The sequence below is a fragment of the Aythya marila genome (assembly GCF_965140915.1).
Source record: "Aythya marila genome assembly, chromosome: 7".
Taxonomy (NCBI): Eukaryota; Metazoa; Chordata; class Aves; order Anseriformes; family Anatidae; genus Aythya; species Aythya marila.
The window spans coordinates 11,389,555-11,413,021 of record NC_139048.1 but is presented as its reverse complement, the minus strand read 5'-3'; the positions used below and the strand labels follow the sequence as shown (position 1 = coordinate 11,413,021).

Here is a 23,467-nt window from a genome sequence, read left to right as displayed (position 1 = left end):
AAAAATCTGACATAAATTTTAAAGTGGATTCACCATGAAGTTAAAATTCAGAAAAGTAGTTCATTTATTCACATCCAGATCTGAGTATGGAGTGAATGAATATTCACTTGATTTACCTGCTTCTTTGTGCTGCAGAAAAATTTATCCCAGAAGAAGGGCTATTTTTGTGGAGGAAGAGATTGGTTTAAATCCTGAGGCAACAGGAAAGTTAATATAAGTCCCATTGGCTTCTACTGATTGTGGCTATGAACAGATATCCTCTCTCAGCCCCAGTTGTGCTAATAGAAGTAACTGTCACAGCTGTTTGTCAGAGGCTTCTCATTTCAGACTATCACCCTAGTCAATCTGCTGGTAGAACTACATGAGTAGATGACCCCAGTGTGCTTCAGGCAGCATTGGCTAGCACAGCTGTAATCTCAAATTTAAACTTGAGATTAAATAGGGGTGCATACACATGGACAGACCTCTCTACTTAAACAGAAAGAATATAAATAAAGCTCATTTTGTCTGGTGAATGTACAGTTTCATTAATATACCATTTTAATCAGTAGTATTTTAATAACTAGGGCAGAGAGGTAAAAAGGTATTCTGATCAACACCAGGAAAATTTAAAGGCAATTTCAAGTATGTTTAAGAAACAAATGAGTTAATATATTTGCTGGATGCTTCCTGAGCTTTGATCAGATCATGAAATAATATGCAAGTCTAAGAACACAGCAAGGCTTGCTCAAAGAAATTTAAGCCTAGAGAAGCACATATTGAGACAGAAATAGCATAATACACATAGTATAGAAAGTCAAAGAAAATAATATTCCAACTGTTTGCCTTTCTGGATCCATTAACTTTTCATCTGAATACAGCCTTGTCCAGTAGATGCAGGTACAATTCACTGGTTTGATAGAATGGATTCAGTATACAGGCATCAAACACATTATTGATCAACATTAAAGATTTTTTGGTTTTCACAATAGGAAAATCAAAATTGATCAGCATATCACATTCACATCTTTCATTAACTTTTTTTTTTTTTTGCTTTTCATGGTAGGTAGTGTTTTTTAGGAAGGCATAAATAAATAAATAAATAAATAAATAAATAAAAGGTGCCTTCATATTGATATGGAGCAAGAATTTGACTGAGTCTTCCACTAGTCCAAAAAAAAAAAAATAATAATAATAATAAAATGTTAATTTGAGCTCTCTACAGAAAGAGGGAGGGGAAAGGAAGAACCTTTTTCATACAGCCATTGCAACCTCAGGGGACTCCCCATGCACCTGCCTATGAGAAACTGAGCTTTCCTCTGTTCCAGACCACAGTGGAGGTACATTAATATGCAGTTCTACTATGTGTCCTTCTTGACTTTCCAAAGACAAAGCCAGAGCATGATGTTGTGCATGGGTCTGATCGTGTATCTGCTCAAATCACTAAAGGCCAAGGTTTTCTGAATCACTAAACATATTTCAGTTACCCTTTTTGCACTTGGTCAGGGTACTTTCCTTCCTGACAAGTTAAATATCAGCAATGTGTAGTGCCTATTTTATCCTGTCAATTACTGAGATTATCAGCGCTTTTTAACGTCTCTATTTCAGGATTTTTTATTTGGTTATTGCTTCTACCATTATTCTGAGGTTGAAACGAGATAATGAATTTAAAACAGAAGTACCACAGCCACCATTCAATCAGTATTCAGTCCAGCACCAGATTATGGATAGGTATTTTATAATGAGAAATTGGTTGTCTTGCTTTTGCATTCAAAGATGTCTGCCCAGTGCATCGGTCTAAAATGGAGAAAGTTTGAGCACCCTGTGTGTACATTTAAGGTGATTATTGTGAGTGATAATACAGAGTCTATAAAAGAGAACATACTGTGGTGCTGTAGTACAAAATGGGAAGTAGCATTTCACAAAGAAACTTCACTGCAGAAGTTAATAAGTCTCAATACATACCATTTACAGGGTTAATGCAACCTTGTGCGTGTGTGAAGACATATGCTTGTGTTGGAGAGAGTTTCACATTCATTCAGGCTTTTAATCAAACTGGTTACCAAGATATCAATGCGAACAGCCAGAATATCTTAGTTTTGATTTGCTATAGGCCATTCCTGCTCGAACAGCAATATCACCTGCTAGAGCTGCCTATCATCATACCCCTCCAGTTCAGGAGGAGCGACATGCAGAGACAAAAAGCTTGATATTTCTATCTTCAATTCCAGAAGTCGCTTAGCACTGTTTACCATATTTGGCCCCACTTTCTTAGCTGAAGGAGATGAAAGAGAATTTAGGCATAAAAGAAGCTGTTTGTTTCAATTCCTTTGAATAATATAGTGCTTTGTACATTTTTAATAAAAGCAGCTATCTTGCTTTGATATCAAACTCCCAGACAGCCACAGCTCCACTGTAGCTCCTTCCAAGCCAAATGTAGCTCTTCGGTCTTTGAAGACATTCCCAGTTTGTGACAAAGCATCTTATCTCCTTAAATATCTGCTTTTTAATTCCAGTCAAATAACATGAATGTATTACTCTTATACCTATTCTCTGAGAACATGCTGGAATTTAATCATAGTACATTTTCCCTGGTTTTCCAGAGATCTCTTTGAGAAGGTGGACAGTTGGAGAAATAAGTGTGTGGCAAAGCAGATAACCAGCTCAAAACAATCAGTCTTTCTGCAAATGGTCTGAATCAGTTATAAATAACAATTCTGATTTGGATGTTACAAAACCCATCCTAAAAATGCAATTCATCTGCTAAGGACTACTTCATATTATACTTGTTTAGATTGTATTTGAATTGACAGAGTAATTCTTTCCCACTTGCATGGGAAGTTTCAATCTATGCTTTAGAGTAATATCTTAAAACATGACTGAAGATTCTGGGGCAGTGAGAGTTTTAGGTCTCACACAAAGTACAAGGTTTGCCTGGGACTGTAGAAAGAAGTACAATGGGAATTCAATCTCCAGATCTTTGCATTTTATAGCAAAAATATATGTTCTACTTTAATAGAAACATTTAAGTTATGTTTCACTGGACAGTTCTCTTGCATCAGAGCCCAAAAAAAAAAAATATCATGGCAGGGTCCCCAAAGTCCTGAGAGCTTGGATTTTTCCAGTGATGTAAACAGGAACAAAGGTACAACAGTTGTGTAAGTAAGATATGGCTCTGAAGGCTTGGGTTTGAGCTACAGTCTGGTTATATGATGAAGGTCACCTAGTCAATCCACTTTAGACAGGCCTGTTGGAGTGAGGAATCAAAGACAACCAGCTGTGATAATAGCCAAATTATCCCCTTGAATATTTCCATCTACAAATAATAATGTACTTTCAACTTCTAGGAACAAGCTGACCTTGCACTTTCTTTTTTTCCCTTTTGCATTCCCACAAATTAAGCAGGGATCGTCATTTGTCTCCAGATGTTAGATCTCACATAGAATCCACCAGATATTTGCTTCCTTTGAGCTTAGATTTCATTTAAGCCAGCTATAACAAGAATTAAAAGGCTCTTTGTCTTTGTTAAGAAGCAGTTAGGAAACCAGCTGCAAAATGGTGATTCCTTCAAAATGGAGCTAACATTTCATACAGGTCTTTAAAAAAAAATCAGCAACAGAAGGCAGTAATAGCCTTTCAAGCTCCCATGCTAATTCACCATTGTTCTTAATTAGAGAGGATAAGGAGCAGACACACAAAGCCATCTCTTTGCTTGGTTCCCATTAAAATCTGCTAATGAGGTAAAGTACAAAAAGTGACCCACTCAGAACAGGAAAAGAAGAAGGGAATTTTAACACACACACACAAGAAAAGAGAATCCCTCAAAAATTAATTGACATAGGCCATGGTATCTGTCTGTATTTCATACTAATGTCCTTGACTAGCCAAAGTGGTGACTTTGAGTCCCGTTTTGCTTGGAAATGTTCTCTTAAAAGACTGATGTTTTCACTCATTGCATGCCATCTTGTGGTTACTTGTGTTGAATTCAATAATTTCTGAATAATCAAAAATATGTAGGTACATATGGGCATTCCAGCAACAACAGCTTACCTTGGGCAAGGAGTATTTTGGCAGCTTCATCTGTGTAAATGCATTTCTCCTATAAGAAACGTAATAATGTGGTCGTCCACCCGACGTTAACTATGAGAAAAGCAGAAAAGGTATCTTCAGTGTTTTTTTTTTTTGTTTGTTTGTTTGTTTTTTAATATTTTTATTGCCAGTGAAAACACCAAGCAAAAACTGACAAGGCATACAACACAGCACTGGTGGCGGTGGCTTAAAACTGCAGTGCTGTTACAGGTGATGAATAACCATTGATCCAACTGACAGTGGCTGAAAAAGAGAGAGTAAGAGAAATCCCCTTTTCTACAAAGAGAGGTAAAGGCCAGAATTTCAGGTGAAAGTATTGGGAAGGTGTAACCTTAGCTTCGTTTAGGCCATTATGTCACCTGCTGACCATCTGCTCTCCTCTTACCACAAAACAAGCTGTTTTCTGTTTGTAGAGCTGATGTGGTCTATTGGTTAGGGAACCAGATTGGCAGACACGATGCTTGATTTCTATATATATCTCCAGATCTGGTTCCTGTGTGGCCCTGCACAAGCCATGTTTCCAGATCACCTAAGCATTCACATCTCCCGAAGGCAGGAGAACCTGAGCTGATTTGGTATTTCTGTAAATCTGGCTATTTATATTAGTGCCTAAATACTGATGGCAATCCCTTGAACACACTGGGTTAAAACAATGTGTGGTTTCATTTTATGCCACATCTTAATGGGGGGGGGGGGGGGGGGGGGGACAGGGGAGAAGCTGACAATGTTAGCTGCTGAAGCATAATCAATGTTTGTAAATTACTTTGAAATCCATGCATGAAAGACACTGAAGGAAAAAATATTCTGAGGGATTCTCCATGCAGAACTTTGCTTTAATTGCCTGCTATCTGGACTTATCAAGACTTCACTTTAGCAGTGAGTGTTTTAGAAGACACTGCAATCGTTTAAAATGGAAGATACGTAGAGGCTAAGAACTACTTATATTAAAGCTCTTCAACTATTTTTTGAGGGAACTGATCAACAATTTGGGGAAGGAAGGCCAGAGTGAATGTGTGTTTGTAAAGAAAACAAGATGTAGTGGGAAAAAAGAACCCACTTTCCCTTGTTTTCACCTTTTGAACCTACTAATTCTCCTTTAGTTGCAGAAAAGCTAGATGGAGATGAAGGCTGGGGCAGGTTCTCATGGAACTCATCTATTCTTCCATCCCTTCCGTGTCTAGTGTGAGACTAATCCTCCTCTGAAGAACAGTTTCTGGGATATGGTAAAGTCCAATATCACTCAGCATTTTATTTAGCAATTATTTATTTTATTACTTGTAAGCCAGATAACTTACATATGTAATCCTTAGAAGAATGCTATTTGAAATTACCCGTCAGCAGTTAATTCATTGACTACTAGGAAGGAAAAAAAAAGGGAGGGGGACGGGACTGTTTCCAGGGATTAAAATATTATTTCATTCATGCAAGTGTTAATTATTACCACTTGGCAAGTACTATCTCTTTGACCAGTTAAGGTTGTGAAAAGTTCCTCATGACATTAAGGGAAAGATTGTAAGAGATTTCCTGTCCTCACACTCTCCTCCTTCTACCATACAGCTAGCACTGAGGTGGAATAAAGAAATGTTACAGCACTGATAACGCTACACAACAGTTTATAGGCAGAAAGTGAAAAGCATCAAAATACAAGGGCTGTCCAAAAAGGCAGACAATCTCCCCAGCTTTGACTTTAAGTGGGGCAAAGGGATTAACTTCTCTCTAGTGTGCTGTAAAATTAGGTCAGAACAGAGAAGACAATATTGAAGAGCACAAAACCAAGGCATCAGTGATGAAGCAATGAATCAATTTAGATATGAACTCCACAGTTCTTGTGTCATTCATGACACACACACAGTCAATCTGAAATTAGAGAGCGAGTCTGAACAGCATTGTGTGCCCCTGTTTTTCTTACCTCATAAACATTTTATGTCCCAGACATAGAAGGCACAAAAGCTACTCTGGAAAGTATGTTCCAGATTTATTTGTGCATGATTTAGAAAGGTATTTATGTTTATGATTGAGTTCATTAACTGAAGGCAATTAGCAATCAACTCACTCAATTCAAAATATCAATCCTCTCTCTTCACTCCATCCCCAACCATGACAGAATATAAGCTGTCTGGAAAACCAGCTCAGTCCTAATGATTTCTGGTTCACCTCCATGTTTCCCACAATTCTGTTATTATTTTTTTGTCCTTTTCATCTGTTATTAAATGGACCCTGGCAGCAGGCTAATGAAATCCATAGTAGTTCAGATCTATTCTCCAGCTCTCACCTGGAACACAGCTTGGCTGAGTACATCTCATCTTCAGCCTTTTCACTATAATCACAACTGAGGCGTAACAATAAAGCCTGATTATTCCTTCCTTGGTTCTTCCCCTGACTCTTTTCTATTTCCTTCTTGTGTTTAAAACAGCTTCAGTCTACTGCCCTTGCAATAGGAGAAGACTGACATGTCACTTTGAGCTGGCGGGTGAGAACACTAATCTGAGAATGCCGATGAGCTTCCAGGAGTGGCATGGAGGATTACTCCAGTACACACAGTGGATGCTTCAGGCAGGAACTCTATGACCCTACAGTGACAAGCTACTAAAGGTAGAAGAAACTCCATTAGCATTGTAATGAACAGTTACAATCCACTCAGTGCCTTTATTATGGTCTGATTAGTTGGGAGTTAACATATATGCACATGCATGCAAAAGAAGGATAGAGAAAGTAATAGAATATCAAATAATAGAATAAATAAGAGAAGAGGGTGTTCTGCACCTGAACAAAGACATAGTCATCCTGGACGATCAGGGAGTTATGGTCAATATAGCCTGGAAAGGGTTTGCTTCGAGTGGCTTCACTGCAGTTCTGCATCTTGCAGGTGATGTATTGGGCATCTGAAAGGGAAAGGACAAAAACAAGACACTTGAGATCCTGAGCACAGATTTTCCCTACTGTCACAAACCTACTTGCTGAGGCCACATTTCTGCTTCACAGCCTCATGTGATATGAAGTGACACCACCCATTCAAAGCAACATTAACACTTCTCCCTTATACCTCTGGTAAATTTACCTTTCATTGTTCTCCTCCTTTAAGTTCTTTTGTTCTCCGCATGGATCGGCCTCTCATAATTTCTTTCATTTCATACTAAGCCAGGTATCAGAGCTCCTTTGTACCAAGAGAGCCCAACCTAATTACTCCATTCCACCCTCTGTGTTTCATGCTGGGAGTACATCAGAGTCAGTGTTTGAAGGTGGCACAACTTAATGCTTGTGGCTTACGTCTGACACAAAACTAGTCAAGGATGTATCATTCAGCATTATTACCTGTACTGTTGAATTTACTTGGATGCTACCCAGGTTTAAGCTTAAACTGAGGGACTAACCAAGTGAAGGAACAACAGAGGCATGAAGGACACTTCACAGAGACAACAAACAGCCCAAGTCCTGTGAATCCCAAAGTGACCATGGGTTTGAATAATTGCATCTATGCTGCAGGATAGATATATTCTGTGCCGAGCCGCCACAGTTCACCTGTCATCCCCATTGTGGGGGATTTACTGGAGGCCATGACAGCTTCTCCACAGTCACATGCCTGAATTTATTAAGAACATGGCCAAGGTCCAAAATATACACAAGTACGAGGACACCTGCCCCATAAAGGCACCACTGAGGAACCCTTTCCTGGCACACCTTCTGCATTTCCTATAGCACTCACACACTGCAGAGTAATCCATATCACCACTTGGTTCAAAAATTTTACCTACATCTCCGTTAACTGTGCAGGTAAATGCACTCTGGCAGACCTGGGCAATCATTCCGCTCTTGAAGCTAGATATCTGAGCTTCACTGAGTTGTTTGCTTCAGAGTAAATGGCCTAAATGCAGCCCTAAAGCCAACTCATCCGCTATTACCATATGGGACTTCTTCATCTCCTGTTTTGAAGCACTGCAGGGTGCTCATCTCGTAATCCATCACCTGAAGGAAAACAGTTTGATTTTTTTCATGACAGTAATTTATCCCAGAATACAGAACCAGATTCTCTGTATTCAATTTAGTCTCTTTCAGATCAATTAAGAAGTTGTACTTTGTTTAAGGACAAAACTGATTTACAGGAAAAAGGATTTGGGCATTTTAGCATTAGCACTTAAATGATAGAAACACTACATGGCATTTAATCTTAGGACTACTTCTAATCTTCTTCCTTGTTGAAGAAGCACAGCCCCTTGTTTGATATAATTACTGCCTTCTGATCAGAGAAGCAGCATTTTCCACTGAAATAGAAATGACTAGATTTTTACTATCTCATATTTAATCTTGGGTTTAATTAAAATCTATCATTTGACATTTCTTTCCTTGTTTCTAAGGGCTGTTGACTTCTGCTTGAAACAGAAATGCAGGGTAACGAACCTTCAGGAAAGTTTGATGAGGGATGATTTTACCCCGACATTTGCAGAGTTCTTGGAATATATAAAGTGATAAGTATTATTAGTCACTGCAGTTTATAACATTTTATGCTTTTGCAGCTCAGTGCAAAACATTAATTAATATAACCCAGACAGTGTGATCAAAGTGCATTTCCCTTTGCAGGAACATGATTTTTTCCACATTAGCCACGAGAGGGCAGGGAGAGATATAAGTCCCAGCCTGCTCATTCCAGTGAGCTCAGGGAGATTCCCTTTTCAAAGCTGTTGTCTCCTCTGTCCCCCTGCTGCCAGGAAAAAGGCATCTAAGGGGGGCTACTAGTCAAAAGACAGAATGGACATGAATCTGTCCATCTGCAGCACAACTATTTCCCGCTTCTCCTGTGAATTGAATCCGTTATACGATGGACAGCCCTTTACACTTCGTCACATTCATCCCCTCTCATTCAGTCTCAAGAAGGGTCCTGAGTGAAATGCCTGGCAATTCTTAGCTTCAACAGCAAAGCACTGTGCTGAACAGTCAGTCGACATGGCTGGCCCTGAGCTGTCCTATTGGCAAGACTGGGTGGCTTTTCACACACGGGATTAAATCACCTGGCCTAGAGTTATTATAGGGTTGGACTTCTGTTTCTCACCTCGTTTCTTTCTTTCTACACTACTGCCATTGTTTTCTTTTACTTTCACAGGCACAGTGGCTCTTTGTGAAGCATTAGGAGGAGACTGCAGTGCCATCATGCTTCCCACACAAACACATTATCTACCCTGCAAACACATGGAGGTAGCAGGATGGGTGCTGCTGAGACAGGCCATCACAGAAGATTAAGGAATCTCCTCCACAAGAGACTATAGAGAGCAGTTCAGGCTGACATCTGTTAGAGGTGACTGAAGTTTTTTCAATCCTGTATTAATGGAGGAATGGTGACTATGTCTATTTCTGCTGTGATCACTGGAGTCTGTGCAGCAGTGATTGTACCATTGATGAAGATTTACTAAGGCAATTCCTGTGAACTTTTACAGTGCAATTCTCCATGGCTTCAATTCTAAAATGCCAGTAATAAGTACTAAAGGGCAGAGTTCTGAAATTGCTTAAACTAATCTCCCAAACAGTCAAACCCTGAGATGTGCACACCAAAAAAAGCTCCCTCTGCTATGGGAGACAGAAAGAAGACAAAGCAGGCTTCTTGCAGTGTCTGGATCTCTCATTTTTCCTAAGGGAATTTTTGTTTTGCTCACATGAACTCAAGGATTTTGTTTCAGCGTCTCATTCTCATGGACATTCTATGTGATTCCATTGGCAGAGCTTTGTAATTTAGCATTAATTAATGTCAATTAATGTATTCAGTTGCTAAGCTTTGGAATTAATTTCATTAGTTTTCCCACACAGATGTTTTCCCTGCCATAGGTAATTAGGACTTTATGCTTTTCATTTCCAGAACCCTCACCTCCAACAACAGCTGCTGTTTTTAATATACAACAAGAAAGTCATGCTGCGCCTGGAGAGAAGAACATAACTTCCAGCTCTTATCCCCCCAGACACTTTGATTTAGACAGTTTTAGACATGTAAAGTAGGATTCTTCTCTGGGAATGGTAACTATTTCTAAAGAGGAAGCAAGGAAAGTCACAGAACAAGAATGGAGGAGACATCTTGTAAGGGAAACCTCTGACAAAATTAATCTGCGTCAGTGAAAGAGAATCGCAGATGCTAACATATAGCAGGAATTGAGAGCTAGAGGGACCCTGTGCCATGATATGTTTTACTCTTTTCTGTTTAGCTTGAGCTCTATGCTAATATGTTCTCAAGGGCAATATATTCCAGAGACATGTTTTTGGCTTAGCTGGTGGAGATGGAAGGTTGTTCATGGTTACTGGAAGTTGTCAAGCCTCTGCAAAAATACACAGAAGAGTATCAAAATCTTTCAAAAAGCAGAGGGAGAATTCCTTCAGGACACTTTGTTGCTGAGTGTTATTTTGGATGACAGCTCAAACTTTAATACTCACTGCTTTCCAGTCTAAACGTTCATGGATGTCTTTGGAAAAAGAGTCAGAGAAAATATTCACTGTGATAACTGTAAATATATTATTCTTCCCATTTTTTATTCCTCCTCTTGTCTAATTAATTGAAGAAAGTGTTCTGTTCTCTACAAAGAAATACACTATGGACAGATCAGGAGTTTATACAGAGTATCCATACAATGCTTGTTGGTCTTCCAGGTTTACTATGGTGTATCTCTGTTCATTACTAAGCAACTTAGATATTAGGGATCATTTCTTGATTTTTTGAAGGGTGAGTGAGATCCTTTAACTAACGAACCATAAGAACATGGTAGTACCATATCTCATTTAAAGATACGGATCTGTAACCCATTTCCAACAGTGACTAGTAAGAGAAGCCTTGAAAAGATCACAAGAATTTGTCCATATGCCTTGGATGTCCAGGTAAAGCTTGAGCAACCACAACTTCCAGTGATGAGTTCCACTATTTAATTAAATGTTCTCGTACTTTAATCTTCCCAATTTTTTATTTATTTATTTTTTTAAACACAACATGACTGTTCTTTATTCATTCCCATCTGTTGGGAATGAATGTTGATTTGTGAAACATTTATGATATAGAAATATATTCACAACTCTCGAGGGCTCAGCAACTGCAAAGCACTTAACCAGTAATGAAAACCAATGAATTGGAGCGAGCCCATTTACTAACTAACTCACAAATCTGTTTTTATCCTGCTACTACTCTTTCTTCATTGCATGTCAGAGTCAGAAGTCTTTCTTTGAATGGGGAAGTATATCCTTTACCATTTCTATCATGAGGATATAATTGGGAAAAAAGAAAATCATTCTCCAAGACAAATACTAATCATCAGCTACAGTCAGGAAAATCAGAAAAAAAAAAAAAAATCACTGCACATGTTTAATGCACTATGTAAATAAATTTCCCACTTGCTAACTCTTTTTACTTTTTTTTCTCCTCTCACAGCAGTGATTATTTTGTTGTTTAGTTTTTGTTTTGTTTTGTTTTGTTTTTTCCACATTCTGAGAGAACATAAATTAAAGTCCTAGTACAACTTTGTGATTTAGATACCATGAGCAGGATACTCAGCCCCTGCTGGTCAGCAAGCAGACCATGTCAACTGCCCACAGCTGAGATTTTGGTCTTGCCTGCAATCACAGAAGTACCTTAATTACCTTTCACTAAGGAAGTTGCTATGTATATCAAGAAGAAGAAAAGGAAACAGAAGTACATTTTAAATATCAGGAGGTCTATATATATATATATATATATTTATTTTTTTTTGACAGCATTTAAGAAAGCTCCTTAGCTTCTTTCATCTGCACATTTAAAAAAAAAAAAAAAATCAATTGACATCCATCTGCAGTCATCTAAGCAAACGATGGTTGACCAAACAAAGTTGGTTTTCTTGACCTGCACCTATACAAACTCTTAGACTCCCTAAGAGTCTAAGGCCAGTTAGTCTCCAAATGCCTTGAGGAAATCCATTTTCCTAATCCCTACCAACAGCCCAGATTACTTAACAAGGATCACTCTAATAAAAAAATATCTTGTCAATTAGCCTGAATTGAGCCTTGCTGGGGTAATATTACCTAGCTCAAATCAGATAAAACCATTAATTAAGGGTCTTTTGAGGTTATTCTTTAAAAAACAAACTAACTAAAAACTAACACCCTCATACCATTAAGTTATACACATCCTGAAAGCACCTTAAGTTGCATTTGAGAAAACCTGGATTTAACTCTCACCAATTACTCTGCCTGCTGACTACGATGATGAATGTAACAAAGGAAAGCTTATCATGGTTAAGAACTGTAGGGGTTTACTTGTCTTACTGGGGTTTTGACCTGAAACCAGGCAAAAAAAATATCACAGTTCCTGCTGACTTTGACAGCTTACTTTGTTCCTGTTCCAAAACCTAAGCAGAACACCAGGGAAACCCAGGCATACAAATGGAAATGTGAGATAAGGTTCAAATGAACTTCTTCCAACTGGAAATAAACAGTTTTTCCTACTGTACACTCAATCCCAGCTTTACTAGGATTGTGCCTGAAGCCTTTAAAAAATAAACAGAAACATTACTTCTTCATTTGGACATTTGATGAGATGAAAATATGTCTGGTGCTGTCCAAGATTTACACAACAGGTTTAAAAACATGAACAGCAATGATTAGCCCTGCAAATCTGCCTCCATCAATACAATTTAATTGTACAGTCTTTACTCAGTTTGTTTAGTGTTACCTGCATCCTAGTTTGTTTACTGTTTCATCAGTGGATCATGAGGAGGACTTAAAAGGAGAATGTGAGCACAGGTACAGCACTGCCAGCCAGATCCTCAGCAAGTGTAAATCAACATGCCACTGAAGTTGCATTGATTTATACCTGCTAAGAGACTCCTATTTTGGTTCTTGTAAACCTTTTACATTATGTATATAAATACAATAAATAAAATGTACAGACAGACCGTAATCAGGGAGCAGAGACAGCAAGTTATTGGTATTCTAACAGGGAAAGCCCAATACTAAAGTTGTTGCTGATAGATGTTCTCAGGCAACCCTGCCAGAGAGATGGGCTAACACCATACTCTGCTGACATTTCTCCTTTCACCTAAAGCTGCAGTTGTAGCATTCAGTTTCTGCTGGGGAAAAAAAAAAAAAAAAAAAAAAAAAAAGAAAAGCCAGCAAAAGAGTGAGGTTGTTTTCCTATTTGTACTGAATGAAGCAGGTTTTTGTTTAGCCCTTATATTTCCACCTCTGGGTCTTTTATTTTACTGTATGTATTGTGCGGTTGCTTTCACACCACCTTCCTTTTCTTTCCTTCTTTCTCCCTGTCTTGTTTTGTCAAGTTTATCTTCACAAATTTAATCCCTTTATAGAATTTTTACACTTGGTTAACCATCAAAAGAGATCTCCCAAACAAACTATAAATAACTAAATGCAAGAATATACATTAAATAAATAAATAAATAATATTTTCAAATTTGCCTCACCTTGATAAAAAATGTATCTTTCTCACTTCAGCACACTTTACCTCATCACCCTACCAGCAGCAACACACCAGCTTCATTCCAGAGGAGAAAGGTTTGCTCATCAATTGGAGGGTTATGGTTACTTTTTCCAGGAAAGAGGAACAGATTTAGCACTTAGAATAAGGCTCTAGTAGCCAAGAGACCTGAATACACCAAATTGGTCATAGTAACAAGAGTTCCCCATGTTTTTACTCTCAGCTTGCTTCAGTCTCAAAGTCCCAAGACCTACAGTCCTCTGCCAGTGACCTGTGCTCCCTGGAAGAACTGGCAAAACACAGCATGCACTTACTGTCTTTTATTCCTGATAAGCTGGGGACCTCCTAATTCATGAGCAGAAATTTCAGCCCAATGGCTGGTTTGCAAGGGAGGTCACCACTGGCTGAAGGTTGGACAACACTGTTGGATTTATATTAGTAATTCCTTCACTGCCTAAACAGAGAAATGTAAGTCGTGCAGCCTCTCAACTAAGCCAGAACAAGTGCACAGAATCAATTCCTAGAGCTCAGCTGATGAGCAATAATTTACTATTCCATAATTCTTCATTAACGTGCCTGCCTCCCCAGCAAGGCCAGTTTCATCTACCTGATTTTTTTGTTTGCATGCTAAGACCTATACTAAAGCATATTAATTTGTTAAGCACTCAATAAATCTTTTGCAGAATTGTGTTACAGGTCTGCAAAATGTTCTTATTACATGTTAAGAACTAAAACAAGACTATTCATGGTGTTTGGAGCATGGCATCTTCTCTACCCAGTGTGAGCTGAACATCCCTCAAAAGGATCACCGTAACATAGCTCCTTAAACACTGATTGCAGCACTTTGTCTCAATGACCTCAAATTCCCATTGCATTATAAGATTAATGTTTTGTGCTGAATTAGACACTGTGCTACTCGAATCTTTCTTTCCCATTTAACGTGTCCTGAGAAATAGAAAGCTTCATGTCTCCAGCCTTGCCACCATGTTCAGGTAAGTGAAATTGAGAGGAGAAATAATAACCAGAGAACACAAATGATAAGAAATAGAGATAATAAATTCTTTCGCTTTTACTAATCTTGCATATCCTGAAATTGAAAGACCTTTAAAACTTTATGATTTCTATCACAACTGTTTCTTTTCAAAATTCATCTTCCAAAAAATTCTCTTTCATGCTGAATTTTAGTGAGTTAAAAAAAAAAATTATTACTTACTGTTACCTTTTCATACAGTTTTAAAGTTTCCAATGAGAGAATATACATTTTAAGTAACACCACTACATTTTGGGGTACAATTCAGGGAAGAATTTCATCCTTTTTTAAAGGAATTAATTGACTGCATCATTAATACTTACATATTGGAAACGGTACAAATCTGCTTGCTATGTTGCAATAAAATTGCTATTTACAGAGGAAACAATATGGAATTAAAATGATAGGATCCATGCCAGACAGGTTTTTAGTGTGATGCCTGCCTGAGGCAATCCACTGCTGTGGAAAAGAAATCCATGGAAGAAGATCTGCAAAGGCAGGGGAGCTCAAATAAAAACCTCGAGGAAGCACGGGTGGGAGGAGGAAAGGCCAGAGGGTGGCTCAGGGTGCCTGAGAGAATTTACAGCCAATTAAGAGAATATTTTGGAGTTGCAGGTAAATGCAGCTGCTGGAATGGAGAAAAGCACCTCAAGTGGCAAAGGAAGGGAGAATAGCTGATGAAAGTGAAGGACAATGACAGGACAAACAATAACAGTGAAGAATACATTCAGGGTGGTCATTAAAATATTTTTAATGCAAGAGAAATGAGGTGTTTTCAAATGTAGTACCTAAGGCAGAGTATCCCTGGTCTACTGAAACAATTTGGTACAGCTATGTACAAAATGATAGTACAATTTTTTTTGTGTGAAACAAACAGACAGGCTCTGTGACACAGGAACTTTTCTCCTATGAACAAAAATCATGTGGGGAAAAAAAAAAAAAAGAGAGAGAAAAAAAAAAAAAATGCTGTATATTCTGATTCAATTACTGCTTATCACCTACTCTTCCTTTCCATATTATCTCCTTGTTTCACAGCCTGTTAATACCAACTTTTTTTCCAATCTTGGAACAACTTTTCTTCTGACAGACTTACCTTGGACAAGTCAAACCCCTCATATTAAATGACAGGATCAGTAAATACTCAGATCTCCATCATGATATTGTGTAGTTACAAGAATATGAGGGCAGTGCAGAATACCACAGTCTTAGGAAGCTGATGTACTTACGACCATCCACTGTCTTTGCCTCAAGGTGCACGAGATCTGGCTCTCTACCGGACCCCATCATAGACCTGCAAGAGGCAGATTGATGCAAATGCATTAAAGCAAGACATACCACAGGTGATATCTGGGACATTCATTTCACATGATTCTGTTTAGCTGGACCTAAACTCACACTTACAATTAAAAGCTGATCATTTTAAAAGCCTCTTGGAGTTTTCCATAAAATAAACTTGAAAATTTGAAAAAAAAAAAAAAAAAGAAATCTACATTTTCAGTGAACTGATACCGTTGTACTTACGAGTTCTTTATTTTTGATGCATTTACTTCATTTCTACTCTCCACCTGGAGACTTGTTTCTCTTTTCATTGGCACCTGACCTTCTAGTGTATCCCCTGGTTTGATTGGTAAGATGTATTTCAGCTCAGGGTGGGATACAGCATACTTTAATTGATGAGATAACAGTGTTTGCCAGCATACTAATTATAGCTGTTCCTTTATATTTGACATTTTATGCGCATTTGCTTAATTGACACTCTTAATGATCAATATTCCCTCATTAATTAATAAATTTTAAAAATCCATTTCATTCTGAGACATTTTATCATTTCTGATCTAATAAAAACAGTGTTCCATTAATAAAAGAAATGTCAAATTGATTCAGAAAATGATCACTTGTTCACTCTGAATTAAGAAGTAACAGCATAAAGACACTGACCAAATAGGGGGTTTATGGATTCAGGCTTTGCTTCCTTTGCTGATGTTCCACTTCACCAGCACTGGTGGCCTTGACAACTTGCTGGGAGAGTCCAAATAGCCACTAGTTTGATGCATAGTCTGAATTACTGCATTACTGACTGCAGGTGGGTACCAACTCTGTTTTAAAGTAGCCTCAGTAGCGACTCTGACAATCAGTCTTGTTTCTAGTTTTAGCCCTGTCAAACAAGCGATAATCCTAGAAAATCCTAGGGTTAAACCTACAGTTTCATGTTAGCTGCCTGACCTCCAAGTTAATAGATGCATGAGTGAAGATAAACATTCATTTCCATTGATAGACAAATTAGATGTTGCTCTGTTCAAAGTCTCATTATTTTTCAGGAAATCAAAAATGAGGTTCAAACAGTGATTTAGACCTTAATTCAGTTCCCACTGACTGCAATCAGATGCAGCTCTAGTCCTTAATCATCATGTGCATTAACTAATAACCATTACAAAAATGTTAACTATAACAAGACTATCTGATTAATCCTTAGCTTCGCTGACAAAATCTGTAACAATTCTTTAGTAAAAAATCTTTTTTTTTTTTTTTTTTCCCTTCAGTTCTCCTCTGCTGGGGACTTGAAAGTTTCAGAAAAGTCTAAGCTAGCATTGCTTTCACCTCTTTGCCATCTTTAAAAGCTCTTATAACATATTTTTTTTCTCCTAACCAATCAACATTTATTTAAAATTTCTGCTTCCTGATGATTGACACCAAGTGTGTGGGAAGGGATCACCTTCCTAGGGCATTTTTCCTTCACCTACTATCATCAGTAGATTTAGGGTCAAAATGCTGGGCTTAATGGTTACAATACAGTTCAGGATAGATATATGCTAGTGACAAACAGCCCTAAAAATACAGAGGGATTAATCTTGTAATTTGGCATATCTCCTTTTTATCCTTGTTTATTCATCAGGCTTTAAGCACACCTGGAACTGGGCTATTCCATATAATACAGCTCAGCTTCTTCAGTGCACACCTCCTCCTGACCTGACACAGCCCTATGGGGATGTGAACTCATCAAAGAAAAAAGGATTATATTCCATGGACTTGAACACTTTGTCTCTTCAGAGACATGCAACAATGGTTTTCTTTCAGCAAAGAACTTGTTGCCTTAGTTAAAGCCTGCAAGCCTACAGTCAGGTGTTTTAAGAGTTGCTTTCTCACAGCTCTATTCTGACCCCAAGAAACACTTCTATTGCATCTATTATGGCAACAAGAAAAAAAAAGAAAAAAAAAAAAAAAAAAAAAAAGAAAGATATCTCACTGACAGAGGGAAAGTGATTGTCATTGATGTTTCCACTTCTGATATGAGCCATAATTTACATCAAACTCTGAAATGTCTTACCAGTAATGTATAAATATCTCGGTCCACCAACCCCAGAAAGTTAGAAGGCTACAGCTGTAGTGACCTGTGTATTATTTCATCTCATGCTAGGACAGCCAGTATTAGGATTGCAGAAGCTTCAGCTCAAGGCAGAATTAAGTCATCAATTGTACCAAGGATGGACAGGACAAGGTTGGCTGAAATATGACTCATGATAAACGTTATTCTTCTACTCAAGGGCTTCATTTCTTTTGATATTGTCTAACCCCCTACAAATTAGAAATGTGATGTGAAACTAAGAAGAAAACCACAGCCCAGAGAAGCTAAGGGAGTTTCTAAAGTCAAGCAGAACATCTGAGCTAGAGATAAGAATCACATCCACGTCTCTTTAGCTATATATCTTTCTTCCAACCCGAGAGAACACCCATTCCATCATTTCAATATAACAGGCCTAATTTATTGTGACAGCACAAGGTCACAGTCAGGCCCTTGCATGATAACACTGGCCTGACAACAGTGATAGCAAAGAATAATCAGTTACAAAGGATGGGCAAAATATAAATACATACTTTCTCAAATCAGTATTAGATGTACTGGTATAGCTGCTATCCAGAAACATATTACCCACATCTAGATCCTGCTGAAGGCCTACTGTTCAGAAGATTTTAAATGTCACATTCATGCTGTCTTGTCCCATGGTAGCTCTGTGTATCCCTTCGTACTACCCGAAAAATCACATAAAGAAATATACACTTTACCCAGTTATATACTATAGACCTCTGAACTAACCAGCCTCAAATACCTCTGCAGGCAGTGTGGAGAAACAGTCAGTTTTGTATTGTGGTTCATCTGCACTGTTTTAGACATAAATTCATGAGAAGACAAACTTCATCCTAGAATGGACTGTTTCTCTCCAATGAGTATAAGATGTCTTGATACCTACAGGCATCCACATGTGAATAAATAAGTGCCCCAAAGCAGGTAACGCAGCACACCTGCAGCACATATTTACTACCTAAATTTAAAAACATGAATTGTAGATAAACTATGGACTGTAAATAAAGGGAAAAGACAAAAAAAAAAATCATCCTTAGCAGGTGAGCACCATGAAATTCTCCAAGCCTGAGTATCATTAAGTAATTGTGTTAAGCATTACTATGAAACAGAATGAATAAACATAACTTATTACAAGGAAATTCCAGTTCTGACTGGTGACTGGGTTTAAAAGTTCTTCTACCAAAACTAGAATGATCACTGAATACAAGCTTACACATGGAAGAAGAAAATTACTTGCTGGATTTGCCCTAGATAACCCCAAAGCCTCAAACTCAATGTTTCAAACTTGAGACAATTTCCCATTGTACTTCAATACCTTTTGTGCACATAGTCCATGCAATGTGGTCAAAGTGCTCTTTGCAAGTTAAATAAGCAAGAGAAAAGTGTTGTGTGTTTAACAGCCTATAAACCAAGCACCCTACATAGAACAGGGGTACAGGTCAGAAATACTCTAAGACTCACTGAAGTACTGATTTCTTTCAGGTATTTCTCTGAAAATAAACAGCAAAAGCCTTGCCATGCCCTATTCTGAGCAACTTTTTTAGCTATGCTGGTAGCACTTTGTTCTCTTATTTCTTGGTTCTGTTCTTCCCTTTTAGCATCCATTCTCAAAGACCAATCTATCACATATACATCAACAAACTTTTCTTCTTGCATTTCTTTATGTTTTCAACTTATGGTAAAATACCAGCATGCCCTTTGTCTGTTCCTTTAATCTCACTCTTTCTGTAATACTCCCTGAAACTTCAGTATACCAGAGATATGCTAGCAACACCTTCTGTCCATTGTATTTTTCCAATTAGTATTTTTTTTTTTTTTTTTTTTGGTATAACTGTCTGGAAGTTTTGAAAGGAAAAAGAAGAAGAGAAAAAAAATCTTTTAGGAAATGAGGATTTTAAAAAGCCAAGAGGAACATAAGTGACCCCCCTGCCTTTACAGAAGATGCTCGTATTATGAAATATGTAACAATCTAACAGTCCTATTACAAGGTTGCTTTCTAAAATTTTAATTCCTGTCAAGTCTGCTAAGTAGTCATCTGCACTTGAGAGCTTTGCAAATCGATATCAGTGGCTGCAGCACAGTAATTGCTCTGAATGCAGATTCTACATCCACCATGAGAAGCAGAACAAGTAAAAGACCCAGAATCATCCTCTGCTTTAGAACTAGGTGAAAAAATATATATATAAATAAAAGCAGTCTGGCACTGCACATTGAAGGGCAAACCCTAGTTGGCATATTTCTGTTGTGACTGACCCCTTGTCATATCTTTGACTGACATATTACTAAAATCTTGTCTTCCTAGGCCTGTCAGCTCTTCACAGCCACAGAACTTGCCCAGAGAGTTTGTGGAGTCTACCTCTTTGGAGACCTTCAAAAGCCATCTGGACATGGTCCTGGGCAAGTTGCTCTAGATGGCCCAGATTGAGCAGGAGGGTTGGACCAGAAGACCTCCAGAGGCCCATTCCAGTCTAAACCATTCTCTGATTCTGTGGAATTCAATAGAGCCTCTGTTATCCTGTGTTTCCATTTCTTCCACCTTTTTATTCACTGTTATAGGAAAAAGCAATTGTTTATGGCTGCTGGGAAAAGATAAAGCTTGCAAGGCGGTCAGACCACTCAGAACTACAGAAAGGCATCACTATGAAGACAGCAAAAACTTCCACATGGTGAACTTTTACTTTCAAAATATTCTTTTTCATAAACAAAGTCAAAGCACCAGGCTATAAAGACTCCATCTCACTGCCATGTGCATTCTGAAAATCAGCTTTGGATACCTCTACTGTTGGATGCTTGACTTCAGACATAGTGACACAGTATGTGGGCCTACACACACAAGAAATATGATGGCAAACTTTTCATATGTATTCCATGTATTGTACACACCCACAGCAAAGTTCAAATGTCTTTTAACCTCAGCAATAAATGACAACATTAGTTTAGAGAAGTCTCCGTGAAAATGGCCAAGAATTAAAGGCTGGAAATACACGTACATCCCTGGTAGTGTTCAAGGCCAGGTTGGATGGGGCTTTGGCCAACCTGATCTAGTCAGTGGCATCCCTGCCTATGACCGGGGTGTTGGAACTAGATGATCTTTAAGGTCCCTTCCCACCTGAGCCATGGTATAATTCTATGAACAGAAATTCTACTATCCCCTTTCCACAGGCAGAACCACTTCTACCAGTGCAAATGTAGTTCACTCATATTTATAGGGTCAGAGATGCTATGCAGCTTTCCAACATCTCAGATGAAATGAATAAGTGCAGAACAAAACAAAACAAAACAAAAAAAAGGAAAGAAAATAAAAGAAAAAATATCACTTATTCACTCAGAAAAGGATGGTAGATAACTGATAGATATCAGTGTGACTCAACTAAGGTGGATGGAATGAGATCCATGCAGTTCTGGCTATTTTGAGTTATCAGTACTGACTAAATGTAGGTAAACAGTGGCTGCAAAGCAATACCAGACAGAAATGTGATGCTTAGCTTGGAAAATCCAGTTTAACCCCTCTGTCATTCAAAATGCTCATTTGTCTATGTGCTCTCTCTCCACCTTGCCACAACTTATTCTGAATCTCTTTCTGGCCATTAGACGCCAGTTGAATTCTGCAGGTGAATTTGTGCTTAGCGTGATAGTTATTTTCAGATGGCTCCCGACGTTCAGCACCCCATCCTTGATTTGCGCACATCTCCTTCTCTACAAATACTGCAACGCACAGGAAAGATAATTAGCAGATTGGTGGAAGAGAGAACATGCTCTCAGAGATCTTTATGCCAAAGTTGTCCTATGAACATAAATATTCTAACAAGCTTTATCCTGTCACAATAGAGCCATAAAGTTGCTCTGTTCAGCACATGATAATGGCTTTGTAATTCAATTATTGGTAGAATTTGCCTTTAGGGATTTATCTTCCTTTAGCCTCAGCACTCATTCAAATTCCTTATCATAAATCTTACCAATGCAAAACCAGCTCCCCCACTGCCTCTGGAACACATTGTGCCACTTCATGTTAAAAAAGTGACAGCTTATTCCAGATTATTGAATTGCAGGTTTTTGTTTATAAGGTTGGAGTGCAAACAGCAACATCAGATGATATTTGTGCAGTCCTTGGTAGCATCATTTACTGGTTCCACTGATGCTTCTATACCACTCTAAGTCTTAATTGCCATTCATAAAAATAGTAACATGCAGCCCTGAACAGAGAGCTTTTTGTCCAGAGATACTTGACAATCAACCTTTAAGTAACCTTCCCTGCATGCAACTGATTTACTCGAGACTTATGGAAAAGTACAAGACCAGTAGAACAAGTCAGGAAAAGGGGTTGAGGAAAATTTTTCTTCTCAGCTTTATAGATAAACTCCACTGATTAGGCAAGAGCACAGGGACCTCTCTGATTTGACCAAGATCACACAGTTATGTGGCAGAGATAAAAACAGAACCTGAGAGTCCTCCAGGCTCCCTTTCCTTTTACTACCAAATTCACTCCATGAGGACTTTGCAGACATTCTCTGTTCCTTTTTTGCTCACAGGAGGCATTGAATCTGTCCCAGGGAGTTTAGTGAGAGAGGGAACTCTTGTGGTTTCTTTAGTTTAGTCTCTATTATATGAAGTTGTATAGATTTTACTCTTCCATGAACATTCTCTAGAGATTGCTTTCTAGCTTTTACATCTCTTAACCATTTTATTCTCATGACATGTTTTAGAAACAAAAGACCAGATTCCAGACAGACATAAATCAGTACTTCACTTCTTTATACTTGGCAAATAAATTTTCCCCTGATAATCATCTAATTAGATCTTCCCTGCTATATCTCTGTATCATTCTTTCTCACGTTGTCCTGTTAGGTGAAATGATATAATTTTGTGCAATTCAACTGGCAGCCACTGGGCCAAATCCACCCTGTGGAATGCTTTACTTGGTTTGTCACCTTTTATCTAGAGCTCATGGGAAACAACAATGCAATGAATAAATCCCAACTAGATAAACTCTTCTTAGTTGTCCCACCCTGCAACACCGATCCAGAAATGCAGGTGTCTGTTGCTGCCAACACTACAATAGATGAGTGGGCAAATAGAGGTAGAGGTGTGATTTCCAGGCCACTTGCACTCTCACCATCACTTTTAGCAACCACAGAGAAATAATATCCATAACCTTCCATCTGTGATGTTCATTTATCCCACAGCTTAATGGACAGTAGCAAATCAAGCCTTCCTTGCCACAGAACAGCTCTCTTTGGAAAGTTATGGAGGGGAAAGTTGGCTATAACTCTAAAATAGATGGATGTGAATTCTTAGCAGGGTAAGCATCCATTGCTGGTAACGCAGGTGGGAGGAATGTCTTAAAAACAGAATCTGATGTAAATGGATAAAATTTAGTTACCAGGATTAGATCATGATTTTAAGACTCTCCTGTCCTACATCTCTTTTTCACATACTGCAGGAGACTTAAATCATCTTCCTTGGAACTTGCTTGAAGAGAGGGGAGGAAGATACCCTGTAATTGTAGTCTCTGAACTCAGCTTCCTGATATCATGCACCAAATCTACCTGATTTACTGCTTCCCTGATGGTACAGTCTAATA

General features: G+C 38.3%; 1 protein-coding gene across 3 annotated transcripts in view; it reads right to left on the bottom strand.

Annotated features, from left to right (window-relative positions):
• SORCS1 (sortilin related VPS10 domain containing receptor 1) overlaps window positions 1-23,467 on the bottom strand; it is a 286,519-nt gene that overhangs the window by 64,506 nt on the left and 198,546 nt on the right. For all 3 annotated transcript variants that reach the window (XM_082765411.1, XM_082765413.1, XM_082765412.1), the window contains exons 6-8: window positions 15,752-15,816; window positions 6,832-6,950; window positions 4,030-4,119 (exon numbers count right to left, since the gene is read on the bottom strand). In XM_082765411.1, the coding sequence (XP_082621537.1) occupies window positions 4,030-4,119; window positions 6,832-6,950; window positions 15,752-15,816 (274 nt within the window). The remainder of the gene's footprint in view (window positions 1-4,029; window positions 4,120-6,831; window positions 6,951-15,751; window positions 15,817-23,467) is intronic.